Source organism: Lichenostomus cassidix, chromosome 7, assembly GCF_008360975.1.
Source record: "Lichenostomus cassidix isolate B80296 chromosome 7, HeHo_3.0, whole genome shotgun sequence".
NCBI classification, from domain to species: Eukaryota; Metazoa; Chordata; class Aves; order Passeriformes; family Meliphagidae; genus Lichenostomus; species Lichenostomus cassidix.
Genome location: NC_139488.1, coordinates 11,080,778 through 11,096,975, shown reverse-complemented (window position 1 = coordinate 11,096,975; position 16,198 = coordinate 11,080,778). Strand labels below are relative to the sequence as shown.

General features: G+C 40.0%; 2 protein-coding genes across 8 annotated transcripts in view; one reads left to right on the top strand and one right to left on the bottom strand.

The window, feature by feature from the left end:
* Positions 1–3,460: 3,460 nt before the first annotated feature.
* NDUFB3 (NADH:ubiquinone oxidoreductase subunit B3) lies at positions 3,461–5,682 on the bottom strand. 2 transcript variants are annotated; one of them, XM_085066179.1, is made up of 3 exons: positions 5,537–5,682; positions 4,216–4,363; positions 3,461–3,720 (listed from the first exon to the last, which is right to left on the bottom strand). In XM_085066179.1, the coding sequence occupies exons 2-3, from the start codon at positions 4,359–4,361 to the stop codon at positions 3,564–3,566; spliced, it is 303 nt and encodes a 100-aa protein (XP_084922305.1). In that variant the 5' UTR covers positions 4,362–4,363; positions 5,537–5,682; the 3' UTR covers positions 3,461–3,563. The 2 variants fall into 2 exon arrangements, with proteins under 2 accessions (XP_084922305.1, XP_084922306.1); XM_085066180.1 differs by lacking the exon at positions 5,537–5,682 and adding an exon at positions 5,261–5,517.
* A 194-nt stretch (positions 5,683–5,876) lies between these two features.
* The window catches only part of HYCC2 (hyccin PI4KA lipid kinase complex subunit 2), a 51,266-nt gene continuing 40,944 nt past the window's right edge, over positions 5,877–16,198 (top strand). The window contains exons 1-2 of one of the 6 annotated variants that reach the window (XM_085066156.1): positions 5,877–5,895; positions 6,418–6,461. The gene's annotated coding sequence lies outside the window, so the exon portion shown is untranslated. The other 5 variants (XM_085066155.1, XM_085066154.1, XM_085066157.1 and 2 more) reach the window with 5 other exon arrangements.

Below are 16,198 nucleotides of genomic sequence, written 5' to 3'. Positions count from 1 at the left end.
GGAGGCTGTGTGTTTATCCTGCTGCTGGGACGGGCACAGACAGAACACCTCTGTGTTGGCCCTGCGAGCTATTAAGTAGTAGCAGTTTTTCCGGTGAGCAGTTACAGACCTGGGGTTAGAGTAGACAGGTGTTTTGGCGGAATTTAGACATAACCCGTTGTTTGGTTCATGCCTCACTCGGAATTTGTTCGTGCACAGTGAGCACAGTGTACAGCTGTGTGAAAGCTGCATGCTTCCTGTTGTATAACCTTAAGGAAGTATTATGTAACACCTTGTTCATGAAAGCTGGGTGTTGCAATTCCCCTGACCTAAACTAGCAACTCTCACAAAGCTATTTACTGTGGGATGCTAGCGCTGCAGCTGGAGCTGCTCTCCAACAGGCCTGAAATCTAAAATTTTATTTCATCTGCTGAACTAGACAAAAGCTACCTCCATATATGGTGAAATCAGACACTTTAACCTCATAGCTCAATGGATTTCAAAGCATTTATGAAACAGTGAGTCATTTCTTTTTCGTGCTGCTAAAAATAGAGCAGTAGAAGCGCAGTACTCTGGGATAGCACACACGAAGAGTCACGCTGTCTTTGGAGCTGCAGGGAAAAAGGAGACAGAAAATAATCACCCACACTAGAATTTGTACCAAGTGACAGCTCCGTGTTCTGAAAAAATACTCATATTCTTACTGAAATTGTATGGTCAGGCTCTCACTGGAATAACAATCATTCAAGGGTATTGCAGTATCCCCGCTATTTAGATGTACACGATTCAGAAGGAAACCAGCTACCTACTATTAATCAATATGCACAATTTCTCCTTGGACCTGTTCCATAAAAACACACAGAGACCTGTATAGGCTGATACAAGAAGTTTAAGGAGAGGGTATGGCTGAAGGTTTATGAATTATTTTTTTAAAAATGGTTGAATGAGTGATTTACAAATTTAACGCAGCCATTGCTTAAGCTACCAATGTACTCTGTTTACTTGCTCCACCTTTTTCCTAATTTACCTAATTTTTACGTGCTTGTTAAAGTTTCCATATTTATATAGGCAGCATTTATAAGTTGTATGCAAGTTTCATAATTCTTCATACAATCAAGATTTTAGTCTACTATTTAAACTGCAAGTGCCACATGTAATGAGAACAGCTATTCTATTATGCTCAGCAACAGGAACTTCAGAGTTAGCCAATTTATACTACAGTGTAATCACTATTGTATTTGAATTATTTAGCTGCTTTAAATTCTCTGTAACATACAAATTTGCAGGATTATGCTAATAATATAAACATCATAGGCAGAATTATAAAAAACAATAGATAAATCACTAGTATCTTTCCAAGGGAGCAAAAAGAGCTCTTTGACTACTTATGGAGGAATTCCCACCTGCATTTCAGAAAATGGAGCATCATCAGTTTTATTTTTCAGACCTTATGATACATAAAGAGCTCCCTGACTGTGGTATTACAATAATGTATGTTCTTCACCTGCAGGTGCCACTGCTGTTTGGGACCCTGGTTTTTGCACTGTAAAGTATCCATGCTAGTAGAAAGTCTCTTTTAATGTAAGGACAGATATTGCTATGGTTACAGTGAAGACTCATTTGGTACTATTATTTTAATACACAGGAATTACTCCATCCCCAGGCAGGATTGGTATTATTTTCCCTGTGAAAGGAAAATCTTTGAGTATTGTATGTCTACCAATGATGAGACATATCCCACAATATTGGCAAAATATGTTCATCATAAATTAAAGACAGTTATTTAGGGCAGTGGCTGCCATCTGGCTATTAAACCACCAAATGATATCACCTTAATTCACAAATGCATGAATTTTACCTAAACTAGTCTAGTCTAACTGAATATGCTTGATACATTTGCTGTATCAGTGAAGTGGCAGGCTTATAACATTTAAAAATACTGATGCTACTGTATGTAATGCTAGCTTTGTTAATTGTTTTCCTGAACGACCATCTGAAATTTGGTACTCTTAGGAAGTTTAGTTATGGAACCAGATAGAAAACAAGCAGTGAGGACCAGCCTTTGAAAATGTGTATTCTGGGTAAGAATGCCTAAGGGACAATAGAAATATTTTGTGCCACAGACCTTAGATAAATTAGGTTCATGGTTTGTTTTTCACGGAATATGCAACTGGATAGGAATGTTTGAGAAAAGAATTAGGCAAGAGAAGTTTAGTAAAGTGAATGTTTGCTCTGTGACCAGTGCCTTGAGCAATGTCATACAAAGATGACTGACTCCACTGAATAGTACAGCTGCACTCACACAGTAACAGATGTTGTTTATTGGCTCTAAAAATAAAGCTCTATTATAATCTCACTCACAAAGATTGTGTCTGAATATATAAGATTTTTTTTTAAAAAAGGTATTTTAGCCATGTTTTGGTAAGACCTTCAACTTTTTTGTAAACTTGCAATTTGTGACAGGATTATTTAAAAATTTCAGTTTCTTCACCATGGAAGTACATTATGTAATTGTTTAGTGGCATTTCCAGTTTCTCATTTGCTTGTCTAATTTTGCTCTTTTTATTAGTGACACAAATATCTTCTTGTTTGGATTGAAAAATTATATAAAATATCCTCTTTACTTTGTTACTAATGGCATAACAAAATTTACTGTAGGATATTCAGACAATTATAATTCCTAGCACTGCAGAGGACATTATACTGCCCACAGGTACTTTTCTGCTATAGTCTTCAATCCAGGCATTCTTAAAGCACATCAGAAGCTGCTAAGATAATTTAAGGAAACCCAGGACATTAAAAACAAATTACTGAAAGAGACTAGATGTAAAAATAAATAAATCTGTAAAAACACAGAGCAAAGGAAAAAATTGTTCTCTTTTTTCACATTACAGTTGAGTATGTCGGATGTTATTTTAGGATAAGGTACAGTTATTGCTGAGTTAAACATTTTATTATACTTTACTAAGCAAATGTGGCAGCATCATAATTTTTGATGACTGGATATTACACAGCAGATTATTCTAGTGCATAATGTCTGCCAAGCTAATTAACTGTTCAATAGGGCTAAGTATAAGCTTTGGTATTTTCATATACTTTGATGCAGTCTGAAGCAGTTTTTAAAGCTTTAAGTTAGTACTTATTTTTATTTAGAGATGTAAGACTGAATAGTAACAAACAATTCTAAGAGGTGACAAGTCATTCATTACCACTTACTGGGAAATAATAGTTATTAAACCTGTAATAAACATGGTACAAATTTTCTCTTAAAAGCAATACACTTCTCAATTTCATTTAACAGAATGCTGGCAGGGCTTGAAAAGAGCTGGTCTGATAATTTATCTTGCTCTTTAAAGGATGGTACAGTATACCCAAGAGCCATCTTGGGGTTGGTTTTTTTCCCAGATTGAAACCAGTTAAATTGCTCTGGCCATGTTTTTTGATCCTTCCAAAAAGTATAATAAAATCAAAGAAACATGGGTTTGCCTGTGATAGACTTTAATACGTATAAGTACAGAGTGAGCAGCAGGCTTATGTATGCTTCAGCTTATGATTAATAAGTATTAAGTTGTCATATTTCATCTTCAGTGATGGCCTCCATTCTTCTTTGGTGGAAACAGTGTATATTCAATGCCCAGAGCTATGACAAATGCTGCAAATCCCCACTTGAATCCCCTAGTAAAGATTTCTGTTATGGTGATAGGTCTTGCAAAGCCACCCATATATCTCCAGGCTTCATTACTAAAAGGAAAATGAAACCAAAGGAAAAAACAAGATCAGTGGAGCCACTGTGATATACATTATCAGGAATATGTATATATAAAAGAATGATGAAGACATTTCAATTAGAGAGACATTGAGGCTGTATAGTCTGTTCTGTCATTTAAGAATCAGGAGTAAAGTTCATGATATATACTATAACCCTTGCACATGTAACTTGAGATACAAGTAATGCCAGCAAACAGCACAATTATAAGAAAAGAATCACCTTCCCAAGATCATTTATTTGTAGTCTTCTCTTTTTACTCTGCAACAAATCAGAGTCCACTAGCACTTGCATGGATTGGACTAACTCTTAAGGCTAGTTACTGTGCTAGACAGTATGTAGCACATTCAAATCTTACAAGAAAAGTTTTTCCAGACATTGATAGATACAGGGGTTTAAAACAAGGGGGGCAGATATTTATGTTCACAGATAATCCTCTTGTGCAGATGGATTTTGTGACTCACACTTACCGAGCCCACGGATCCCTCAGACCCCGTTTAGCCAGCCTTCTCTGCACCTCCTCTAGTGGAGTTCCCTCGACTTTCCACTGCCTGTAGTCAGGGAGTTCCACTTTGTCATGGCCATGGCCATGGCCGTGTTCACTTCCATGTCCCATACCTACAGGAAAAGGTCAGTTTGTCACTCTGCAGAGAGCATCATCTTATTTTTATACACTTGCAGAAAACCACCCCCTGTGCAGGAAAAATAGGGAGGTAACAAGAAGAAACAAACAAAGAGCTTTGTCCTGTAAAACAAAGAGCCAAGGGATGTTATGCTGCATTTCAGAAGTTGGTGATTACACACAGTAAAGCAAACTGTGCAGGCTTAAGCATTACTGTGCTGTAAGTCACCACCATCAATACACTCATGGAGCACCTGTGTCAACATTCTATGCCAGAAAAGAGTGTAAGAAAACCAGTGCTTTCCAGTGCCTATAAATGCACTTCAGCAATACCAGCCCCCCCAAACTTCACGGCTTTCCAGAGTAATCAAAAAGAGTTCAGACATTTCTGACTTAGATATAGGAGAGCTATGATCGCCAAGGTCTGAAGAAAAGCTTGAGAAAATTGGCTCCTCTGCTCCTTTTCAGCTGTTGCTATTTGCATACACTTTACAGAACTATGAAAAGATGAAGTTTCTCTTTAAAAACAGATATGAAGGTGAACATTTTCAAGGAGATCATGAAGGATCGGAAGAAAATGATAGCTTTTAAAGCTCCATTTTCACAATGCACTTGAGTCTTCGAGCCACGGTTTCCCATTTTAACACATATAAGGTAACAAAGAAGAGAGTTACTGTCCTTAACTTTTAGAAAATTGACTGGAATGCAGCTTCAAAGCCTGTAAGTCTTAAAGATAACTCCAGGCCGTGGAGGCAAGCACAGAGATTTCATTGCACGAGGAAACTTGGAAAGCAGCCTTAACGCTGTCATTACCCGAAAAGCTCCCCATAAACTAGATTCCAGGCTCCAGCCTTGTCACAGAAACCCAAGGCGTCTCTCCTACCCATATTCACCTTTCTACAAGAGGAGGTTATCCCTGTCACGCACACGCCGCGGCCAGCGGGCTGCGCTGCAGCACCAGCCGGGCGCGCTCTGCCAGCAGAACCAGCGCAAGCTGTGCCCAAAGGTCGGACCGAGCGGGGCAGGGAGGGCACAACCCGGAGTGACAGCCACCCCCACTTCCAGCCCCGTGTGCCCTGCCCGCACACGGACAGCCCTGCAGCAGCAGCGCGGCCCGCTGCCGGTGCCAGTGCCGGTGCCAGTGCCGCTGCCAGCCCCGCCCGCGGTACCTGTCCGCTCCGCGACCCTGCTCAGGACGCGGCCGCCACCCGGAACCGGAACCCAGCCGAGCACCAGCCGCTAGAGGAAGCGCGGGCCAGCCACGCAGGTTCCGGGAGGCTTCCGTTCCGGCCCTTCCCGCTGGCCTGGTACAGGTACGGAGAGCGTGGAACCGCTGCCCGACCCCCTGCCCGTGCCGCTGCTACCCGCGGCGCTGCCGCCAGGCCCAGCGGGGCAGAGGCCGAGCAAAGAACAGCACCGCCGGCTGTGGCTGACGGGCTGGGGGGAAGGAGAAGCCGAGCGGAAAGCGGCCAATCGGCGCGCGGATTGTTGCGGGGGGCGTGGCCCAATGGGGGGGCGCGTTGCTGAGGTGCGGAGCTGGCGGCGGCTGGAGGTGGCGGCGGAGGAGGCGAGCGGGGTGAGGGGGCGGCGGGCCGGCGCGGGGTGCTGGGGCTCGGGCCGGGGCTGGGAGCGAGCATCTCCCGCCCTTCGCGGGCTGCCCGTCGCCGTCTGGCGCTGCTGGCGGCGCGAGCAGGGACGGAAGCCCCGCAGGGTCTGTGCGTGCGGGGGCGCGAACCTTCCCAAGGCTGCCGCCGCCGGCGCCGTTCGCGCTCCCTCTCCTGCCCCTGCTGCTGCGCTCCGTCTCTCTCTCCCCTTCCCGCTCCCTCTCCCTCGGGCCGGTGGCCCCCTCCCCGCGGTTATGTAAGTGCTGGTCCCCTCCCTGCCCGCGGGGAGCGGTGGCGGGGCCCGGGCAGTGCCCGCTCGCTGCCCGCCTGCGGGGGAAGGAGCTGGGGGACAAACCGGAGCTCCTCGTGAGGCGCCTGGGGCCGGGAGCCCAGTTGTGGTTCTCAGTGGGTACGGCTTAAAAGAGCATCGGTGTTTGCTTCCGTAGGAGAAGTGGGGAGAAATCCCGAAATCCTGGAAGTGCACTGAAGGGTAAGTGAAAGTTAAGAATTGTGTCGACAGCTGCTTCTTGGGTGAGGTGGTGACTTGGTTTCACTGAGTGCTTGTGGCGGGAGCTCGGCGTTTTGCATGCTGTGGCTATGTGACTGTGAAGTGCTAGTATCTGGTTAATTAAAATTGTTTTATGTTCATCAAACTGGAGTTCATAATCTGCTTCATCTGAAAAGAGACTGGTAAAAGTTGTCTACACAGTCAGTGACTTATAAAGACTTAAATTATTCCTCGATTGTATATAATACAGTAATGTTTCTTTTTAGCAGAATACAATCTGTTCTATTAAATTTTGATACTCTTATTAAAATGAGAATAAACATTTTAGCACGATGCTGGCAGAATTTTGGGATAGACTGTAGTACTCTTTTTCTAATATATTTTGATGGAAATCTACTTCTGGGTTTCAGGGTTTTTTTAACAGGGATATTGGAAGCGCATGAGAAGATTTCCAGGAGGAATGCCATTATCATGTTATTAACAGTGAAACTGTTCTAAATAGAGTGCCATCTGTTTAATCCAGACTGCCTCAGTCTGGTTTCAGCATTGAATGTTTTTCACTGTGAGATAAAGTCTGGAAGATTCAGAGCAGTCTTTTTTCAGGGTGAGAAGACACACATTTGTTTTTCTGTAATGTATGGGGGGGTGGAATTGTAGGAGGGCTCTTTATCTGTAAGGTGCTTAAATCCCTGTCTTCCAGAGAATGCATTTCTGTCAGATACTTGCGAAGTATTTCCTGTTTCTTACTGTGGCTGGAAGTTAATGTGTATGTGTCCAAAGTCCAGTGGTGCTGAGGAATGTTGATATTTTTCTCAGACTTTTTTTTTCTGTGACCCACAGACACGTCAGATACCAGATACCTTGTTTTGTATCTTTGAGAGAAAGATACAAAGACCTGGTTTTGTTTACGTTTGGTGCTTTTTTTCCTTATTATTTATTTGGAGAGGGTTTTTTTTTGTTTATTTTGTTTTGTTGTCTTCATGGTAGTTGGAAGCATGACTTGAGTATTATGCATAAAACTATACTGGTATTGCTGAGTCTGCCACGGTGAACATTCAGTTCTGATCACAGAGTATTGGCTTTGTATGATCTGTTGTGCATGCACAGAATTGTAGCAGAGGAGTGCACTTGGCAGGATTTGTCTTCAGGTGCACCATTGCTTGCAAGGTTTAATAGTGTTTTGAGTACCTGTTTTCACCTTCCCTCTCACCCCTCAAGTATATTAAAACTCTTGATAAGAAAAGCTGTGTGCAGTCAATTGATCTGCTGTACCATGTTTTGCTTTCTGAATTTCCTTTTCTTTCGGTATGGACCATATTCTTTTAAAAATAAGACTGCAAATATGAGGGATGTGATATTTTGGGAATATAGTAAGCTCTTTGATGCTGTATCTTCAAGTAAGTGAGTCTGCATAATTTCAAGAGGCCTACAAGTGTTGCTACAATGTGTTTTGAGAAGGAAGCTTTGCCATAATTACAGTGTCAGTCTGAAGAAATCGATACTATGCACAAGGAGATAACAGAAGAGAAATTTTCAGTTTGTTTGAAAAAGCCCCAGCAAACAACTGAATGTCCTCTAGGAAGGAAAGGTCATTGCCATTCCATGTACAAATAATCAGTATTTTTTGTGGTTTAGTCAGTGGGGGTTTTTTTGGTATTAATTCATGGTGGTGATAATTACTGAAAAGATTAAGTGTTCTAGGATAAAGTTATGTTAGCAGGTATCTAGCCATGCTAATTATGATTTGTTGGGATTCCTGTTTGTGTTGCTAGGCTAGAGGAAGGTGGCAGGGTTTTTTTGGATAGCTTTCAAAAGTCCATGTTTCCAGCAATTTGTGTTGCTGTGCATTCTGGAATAACAGATTTTGAGATACATTATAGGTACTGCTCTTCTCTGCCTGTGCATCTAATATTCTCTTTAGCACTGGACAGTGTTCAGTGGTATGCTCTTCATAATTATTTTCTGGAGTAGGGACCTGTGTGACTGACAGTGACTTGAAGTATTGTCAGTTTTGAGATGACAGGAAGGGGTTGTGGGCTGGTTGTTTTGTTTGTTTTTTTTTCCCCTCAATATCAGAATACATATTTGAACTACTTAAATATTGCATCTTTTTTCCCCCTGAAATTGCATGTTACTTCCTGTGGCTTTGTGTTAGTAGTCAGTTATAAGTCATCAGAAGCCTCTTGTCATTTGAATGAAATGGTTTATGCTGCTTTAATTACAATAAGGATGGAAAGAGCTTTCTTTAGTCCACCTTGGTTTCTTTGAATGCTTTTAAAAAAGCTGTGAATGGGGAAGGAAGTTATCTTCTCAGGCATCATTAGAGAGCTAAATATTTTATGGATAGTATCACAGCCACTGTTTCACCTTTTTTTTTAGAGAGGTGATGGGCTGGAGCAGTAGTCTTAGTTTCTTTCTGTTTGTGGTGCTTGTTTGCTGGTGCTGGTTGTTTTTTGTTTGATTTTTGGTGGTTTTTGTTTTGGGGACAACCCAAAGACCGTGCTTCACAGGAACAGCCATACTGGTCTGATCTGTTATTCTCTCTTGAACCCTAAAGCTCTGAGACCCTGGAATGTGACAGGACAATTGTTTCAAGTTCAAGTCTGCTACAGCAAAGCAAGGTGCTCATTTGACAGCAGGTGCTTTACTCTTACACTCTTTTCTAGCATATAGGATTACTCCTTAGGTCAGCTCTCCCAGTCTTTCAGTGGGGATGATGTGTTATATAGATTTTAGTTTCATGAATGTACTTAACTTAGAAAAGCTTTTGAATCCATGTATGGTTTTTGCAGCTACCGTGTTTTGTGTCAGTAAGATGTGTACTTCATGTGTGATGTCAATAAGTCATTCCTCTGTTCTGTTTTGAACCTGTTATCTGAGAACTTCATGTGATACTCCTTATTTTCTGTATGAGGAGAGGCAGACCTTTTTGGCTCTTTACCAAGCAGTTTAATATGAATACAGAATCTTTAAAGTTAGGGGTAATGCATTCACTCAAAGGCTTGTCTGGGCAGGAAAAGAATTTTCAATTCCATTCCTTTTCTTGATGCTTGTTTCCTTGTATTAAGATATGAACAAGTGAAGGTGGAGGCTTCCCCAGCTGTGTCTTCTTGTAGGACATCTGTGCCATGGTAATAACTATTAAAGAAATCCCTTTCAGGGAAAATTGTTCTGAGCAGAGACAGTTGCAAGTAGGACAGTTTGACTTGCTACATCAGTCAGTTATTTTAATTTCTAAATACAATAATTGTGAGAAGTAATTCTTGACTTAATGCTGTTTTCTACAGTTTTTTTGAGAGTAAGAAAGTAGTTTGAGTTTATGCTTGTATAACTAGCTGTAGATAAAATGGCAAGCTGTTTGAATTTTTCTCTCTTCACCTTCGCTTGGATAATTCCTGCTTCTAATAACAAGACAAATAATTCAAGTGTCTTTTTCTTAGTCTTTAATCATAGGACAGATTTATGGAGTGACTCAATGGGTCTCCTTTTTTGGTACAGAATTCTGACATTAGTTTCTAAACTTCAAATATAAGCTCAAGAGGTAGAGGGGCATTTCTGATGAAATAAAATGTAGTTATTTAGTAAAGCCCTACTGTGAAATGAAATTCTGTATTGCCAGCAGTGCCACAAAAAAGAGAACATATAAACCATGATCAGAGCTTGGGTAAAACAGTGTAGTTTGCAAACAATTTCAATACATGCTGCAGGCCACATAGCAGTTTTTCTTTTTTCTGTTAGTGTTACATTTTTCTATTGAATGTAATGAATTTGGGCACAGGCTTCAATAGATGTTCTGCTATTAATCAATTCAGATGATTTGTGAAAGAAAAAATACCATTGGCAAGGAACTTTTTTGATCTTTCTTGATTGTTTTCTGTTCTATATGCAGTCCAGCTTGCCTCTACTGTCTATGTGAGATCTGTTGCCTTGTCCTCTTGGTGTGATTCTGTAGAGAAATAGAGATTTTATGGTTCAAATTTATTAACTTTGCCTGAAAATAGAGAGCCAGAGACATTTGCAAGGAGATCCTGCTAGGGTAGAGAAAGAAAATGTTAGGTATGTAACTACTGCAAAGTGGTAAACCATTTCTTTTATTTATCTCTTAGTAGTGAATGTCATTACTTGGAAAATGCCAAATTCCCTGGTTGTGTAGTACTGTTCAGGATGGGACCTGATGGAGATGATTGGTGCAGCTTAGATCTGTTAAAACACTCTTCCAGAAATTCCCTCTTTGTGCATATTCTGTGGGGTTTTTTTTCCTACAGGACAAAGTGGTTAATGACATCTCATTTTATGTTGTGTTGTTATACAGGCATTTGGCTAACATTCCACAAATGCAAAGTGTGTGTTTTTGTGTGTAATCTCCATAATTTAGCTAATCTTACTATGTTTTCATTTTAATTACCACGATTCTTTGGAAAACTGAACTGGTTAGATCTCCTTTAGTGGTGTCTGCATTGTGGATGGTTCACGAGTTCTTTAAATAGTTACACACTGCTGTTCCTCTGAATTCTGCTTAACTGAAAATGTATGACATGGACATTTGTGCAGACTGCATGACTGCAGTTTGCTGATTCATACAGGGCAAAACTGATATGTCTGGAATATTTTTGTTTCCATTCCCTATATTTAGTAGTTTATAAAGTTTAAATTGTATTTTTGTTTAGGGTCTTCCTCCCCTCTTCTGCCCTGCCTTGACCCATATGTGGGCTGGAGGAATTATTTGACATCTATCTGGAAAGACAATGAAGAAAGTTTAAAACAATAATCTTATTTTTCATGGCCATTCAGCTGAGAAGATATTGGATTGAAAGATAATGAGCGGAAATATATGTAAAATTTGCTTGGTTTTTTTCCTTCCTGTCTTAATTTATTTTCTTTTTATTCAAGTAGTTTGGTTATTTCTGAGAGTTGTTTCTTCTTTACATCTCCTCTTCATGTTTTCTGCTTTGTCTTTTCTGTCTCCTTTAGGTTTGAGGATATCTTGAGCTTAAGGAGAGGCTGGAGAGCAGCCCCTCTGCATGCCTGCTTCTGCTCTGATTTGGAATAGGGCCACAGGGTAGAAAAATTTATTTAGAAAAGGTTATGAAGAAGTCCATAGTAGTTACTCAAGTAACTTTCCTAAATATCCTAATCACAAGATCTTGGAGACACATGGGCGTAAGTGTAGCAGATTTTGTAGAATAGCTTGAGTTGTAGAAACAGCTTGAGTTAGCTTGTATCTATAAACTTGAATATTGCATTTCCTGCATGTCAAAAATTAGCTAGAATTTTTTATTTAAACATGAGCTTTGTGAAGGTCTGATATCTTACGACCAGTGTGCCCCATGTGTAAGCTACAGTGGTAATTCCACCATGCCCTTTAGACGGTGTGGTAGCAGCATTGTGATGGCTGAACATGAGGTATCAATAACCTTCTAGATGAGACATGTTTCACAAAGTAGGAGGCTTTTATGTAAACTTAGTTATAGATGGGGTGGAGTGAGAAATTTATCAAGCACCCTGGTACATGCCATCAGAGTAGGGCAAAGAACAAATATCTAAATGCTCAACTTTGAGTTTTGATATCTCTTTATTACTCTAGGTTAGAGGTGTACTTTTTTGAAAAAAAAAAACTTAATGCTTCAGCACATTGCTGTGGTACCTCATGCATTAGGGTTGGAAGCACACATCCAGTTAAAAACTGTAATAAAAAAAGCTCCCTGCATAGAATGGTTGTTGTAGTGGTCTTTAGTATCTGTATGTAACAACAGATGATGTCAGATCACTTGGTAAAAGTGAATACTCACTGTCACAATTTTGCAGGTGGAAATTATTCATGCCTTTGGCACAGGTGAAGTAAATGCTAAGATTTATATTTACTCCTGCAAAATTAAGGTTAGAGTTTGAATTTCCAAACTTCTGTTGTAACCATGTTGCTTTGTTAGAATATGTAAAACTGAATTTCAGTAGACAAAACTAATGCCTGTGTTTGTAGCTAGAGTCCAGTCTCTGTGGTACGAGTGTCTTTGTACACCAGTGATAGTATGAGAGTAAAAGGGAGTGTTAATGCATTTTCAAACTCTTCATATTTTAATAACAGTGGGATAGACAAATGATTGTTTAAAGTCCATTAATCGTAGTGAACGTACACAAGAAGTGATTGAGGAGTTTAAGTGATAGTAATGTGCCCTTTTACATAGAAATGTAAGGCATGCTGACAAAGGATTTATCCCAGCAGAAGCTCATATTTCTTTGTGTAACAGTAGAGAACTTTCCATTGCTTTTTTTTTTTTTAAAGATGTTTTGTTGAGCTGAAACAGCATAGAGATGTAAGCTAAATATGGACACAGAGGGGAGAGTAAGGGGGGTTTAGATGGGGAATGGAAAAATTACTACATCCTTAACCCTAGGGGTTTGTTTTTTTTTAAGGTGCTTGTTTCTTGTTCTTAGCATAGCACAGGCCTTAGATGAAATTGCTGGGCTTCCAAAGCTGCTTCTAGATTGTTAATTATGTATTCATTCTGTTTGATAGTTATGTAATTGACAAACCACCATACCCGATGGCCTCCAATGTTGCATCTGTGCAATAATTTCACATTGTAGCATCCTTAAGCTTCTGGAAGTTACTAAACCATATTTGTGGCAATTTCTTGAGAAGAGAGATGCTAATTTTGTTAGACTTCGTATGAGCCATTCTGATAGCTTTCTTCATGTTAATGGACTGCAGCAGATTGCAGTGCAAATCTTGCCCTGTCAGAGTGGCAAGAGCTTCATGAAAATCTCTGAAACAGTTATGTGTTACCTATGGATGTACGAAAAGAGATAGGAGTCTTGGACTCAAGGGTAAGTTGAGTGCAAATAGAAAAGAAATACCTAAAATACTAAATGAATTTAAGCTAAGCATTCGTAAACTGTATGTCTGCACTGTGTATTTTCGTGGACATCCTGTGACAGCAACCTTTCCTTAAAATCATGGGTGTCACATGCATTGCATGATTCTCCAGTGATCAGGAAGGCTGGGAGCAGGCTACTGCCTCTTCTGTTTGCTTAGATCTGTGCATCTGCCAAGACTTGTTTAATGTATTCTGACTCTCCAGCTTTCTCTTCACCCATGTTAGTGTAAACACCACATGAGTTTGCAAAGCCTCTGCATATCTGTTGAGTAACAAAACTTCCTAGCTTGTTTTTTGTTTGTTTGGGGGGGGGTGTGGAAGGAGAGAACAAGGGTTTCTTTCTTCTCACTACAATTTCTGTTAGAAGCTGAGACAGCAAATACAGATTTTAAAACAGTTAAGGCATGGCGTGTTGTCTGTGTGTTTCCAAAGGACCAGTTGCAGAAATAACTGAGATGCGCTTTTGCTTGTGCAGGTGTTGAGTGGGCTGGGAGTAAGCACAGTAGTCCTGTAAGGCGTATGGTAGTCCTAGTGGGAGCATTTGCTACCTTCAGAATATGCACCTTTTCTGCATCGGTGGTGAAAATACTCACACAATCATTCCTTGTTACCATGTAGAAATGTAACTTTGCTGGATTGTTGCAATTTAAGACTTCGTTGGATTTCTCTCCTCAACTATAGAAAAATATTTTTGAGGCATCTGGATGTTTAAATCATTCAATGGCAGCTGTGTTCCATGTATACCTTGTGTTCCCGGAATCATGGTGGTAAACTCGTTGAGAGAGTACATGCTTTGCTTTCCCTCTCTATAGGCTAAATCCTTTCAGTTAGCTAGAGATCTACTATGGTTTTTCACTGTTAATGCATACAGTTTACATGGTATAACTAAAACTACTGCACTGATTTCACTTCATAATTCAAGTTAAAATGTTGGCCCTTTATATCTAGTTTTTAACTTGCCAAATTAGCCCAAAATTAAGCCGTGAAATTTTCAGGAAAATAGTTGAAGATGTCCTAGTAAATTCTGTAATAGTGCTTATATATACATTAACTTTGTTTGTAATTTTTTTTTCTTAGGTACTTCAGTGTTTAAATTGAGTAAAACTTAGAATGCTAAGGCAGAAAAATAAATGTGCAACAGTGGGCTTTCACATATGTTGTGCACAAAGTCCTAATCAGGTTAAGATTGTGGATGGATTCCAGACCAAATTAGGGCTCAGTGTCCAATACTAATTGGCATTGATGCTGCTGAAGTTGCGTAATTGAATATTGTGCTGATTGTCACAGTGGGTTTTGTGTCTCCCCCTGCCCCCCTTTACTTGGCAACTTACAATTTACTAAATGTCCAAAGGTTGGTTTTGTTATTTCCTCTGTGCCGTTTTTCTCAGACTGGCAGGTTCTGGTCTGTGCTAAAGACAGAAAACTAGGCAGGTTCAACATGTGAAAAATAGAAGGAAGTTCAAGAAAATGGAAGTGCAGTGCCTGTAGATATTAACTTTGCCTAATAAATGCAGAAAGCTTAGAGATATGTTGGTCAGTGGGGGAGTGGTAGTGCTATACCTTTCTAATATTTTTTTTTTTTTTTCTTTTTTCAACTGCTCTGAAAGAGCTGCTTCAGCACAGCTTCATGTCATTTTACTGAAACATTTTGCTGGAACCTTATCACACTTGGCTGGTGGAGATGTGTGTGAGTGTAATGGTCCATTGCCCTTCTCTGCTGATGATACTCCCACGACTGCAACCTACTGTATTTGATGGCTAATTTTGATAATACATTTTTGATCTTGTGAGAGAGAGGAGAAAACAAATTTTAAATGGACATTATCATGCTAATTAAGAAACCTTAATCACCATGTTGTCAGTTGCCAGCTCTATCAAGTTTTGATGTATTTCAAATTAATGTTCCAGTGGGTAGTTTTTGAAAGACAAAATATCTCTCCTGCAGGGAAAGATGCAGGCTTTTCCTGGCTTTATGCAGAATTCTAGTAGTAGTTACTTTATGGCTATTTCTATGAACTGCTGGGGCATTCTGCTTTGGTAATGTGTGCTGACTTCGAATAGATTGCAATGATTATCTCGTTGTCTCTGTGAACGCAGGCTGTGGAGCTTTCTGAAATATGTAAAGTTGCTGTAAGTAAATTCTGCCTGTTTATGCATACGTGTTGCATCTATGGAAAATGAAAAAAGGTTTTTATTAGCATTTCCTTTTTTATTGCACGGGAATGTTTGAAGTTGCCATCTTCTTGGTTTTAATAGTTCAAATAAAACAGATAGAACTGATTAGGGAACAAAATCGTTAAAATTTGTTACAAAAACCTTTTTGAAGTGCCAGCTGAATAGCTGGCAGATAAGGCAAGAAGCATGAGGATTTTCCCAAGTATGAAACCCTTGGTTCTCACCAATAACAAGGAATTATGGAGTAATCATTTTAACTTGTAAATCTGCCCCTAATTGCAAGTAGCAGGGTGTTAGTTCTCGGTTTGTATTTTGTTCAGAACAGTTTTTTCATGTGCTGAAGGAGTCACATGTGGACTGTGCACGTTGGTTTTGGCTTGTTCTTGAGGGTTTTTTTGTTGTCCTGGTGGTGTTTGGATTTTTGGTTTTGGTTTTTTTTTTTTTGGCTTTATAGCTGATCAGCCCTACTTTTTGAGAAGCTACTCCATGTTCTCTCTGTGGGTCCACTGTGCATTCCAATGACCTCAGTATTTCTAAACTTTGTCTAAGTTGCCCTTGAAAGACTGTGTTTTGTGGAGCATGCTGTATGAAGGGTGTTTGATGAGTATATTACTTACACCAAAAATGTGTAATCTAGCAATTTCAGGTGACTGGTGCCTGAACTTTGGT

Excerpts from the sequence above, each read along its gene's own strand:
- NDUFB3 (XM_085066179.1), bottom strand. The coding sequence starts at position 4,361 with ATGGGACATGGAAGTGAACACGGCCATGGCCATGGCCATGACAAAGTG. Across the intron at positions 3,721-4,215 it reads CTGAGGGATCCGTGGGCTCG|TAATGAAGCCTGGAGATATA; the intron begins GTAAGTGTGAGT and ends TTTTCCTTTTAG.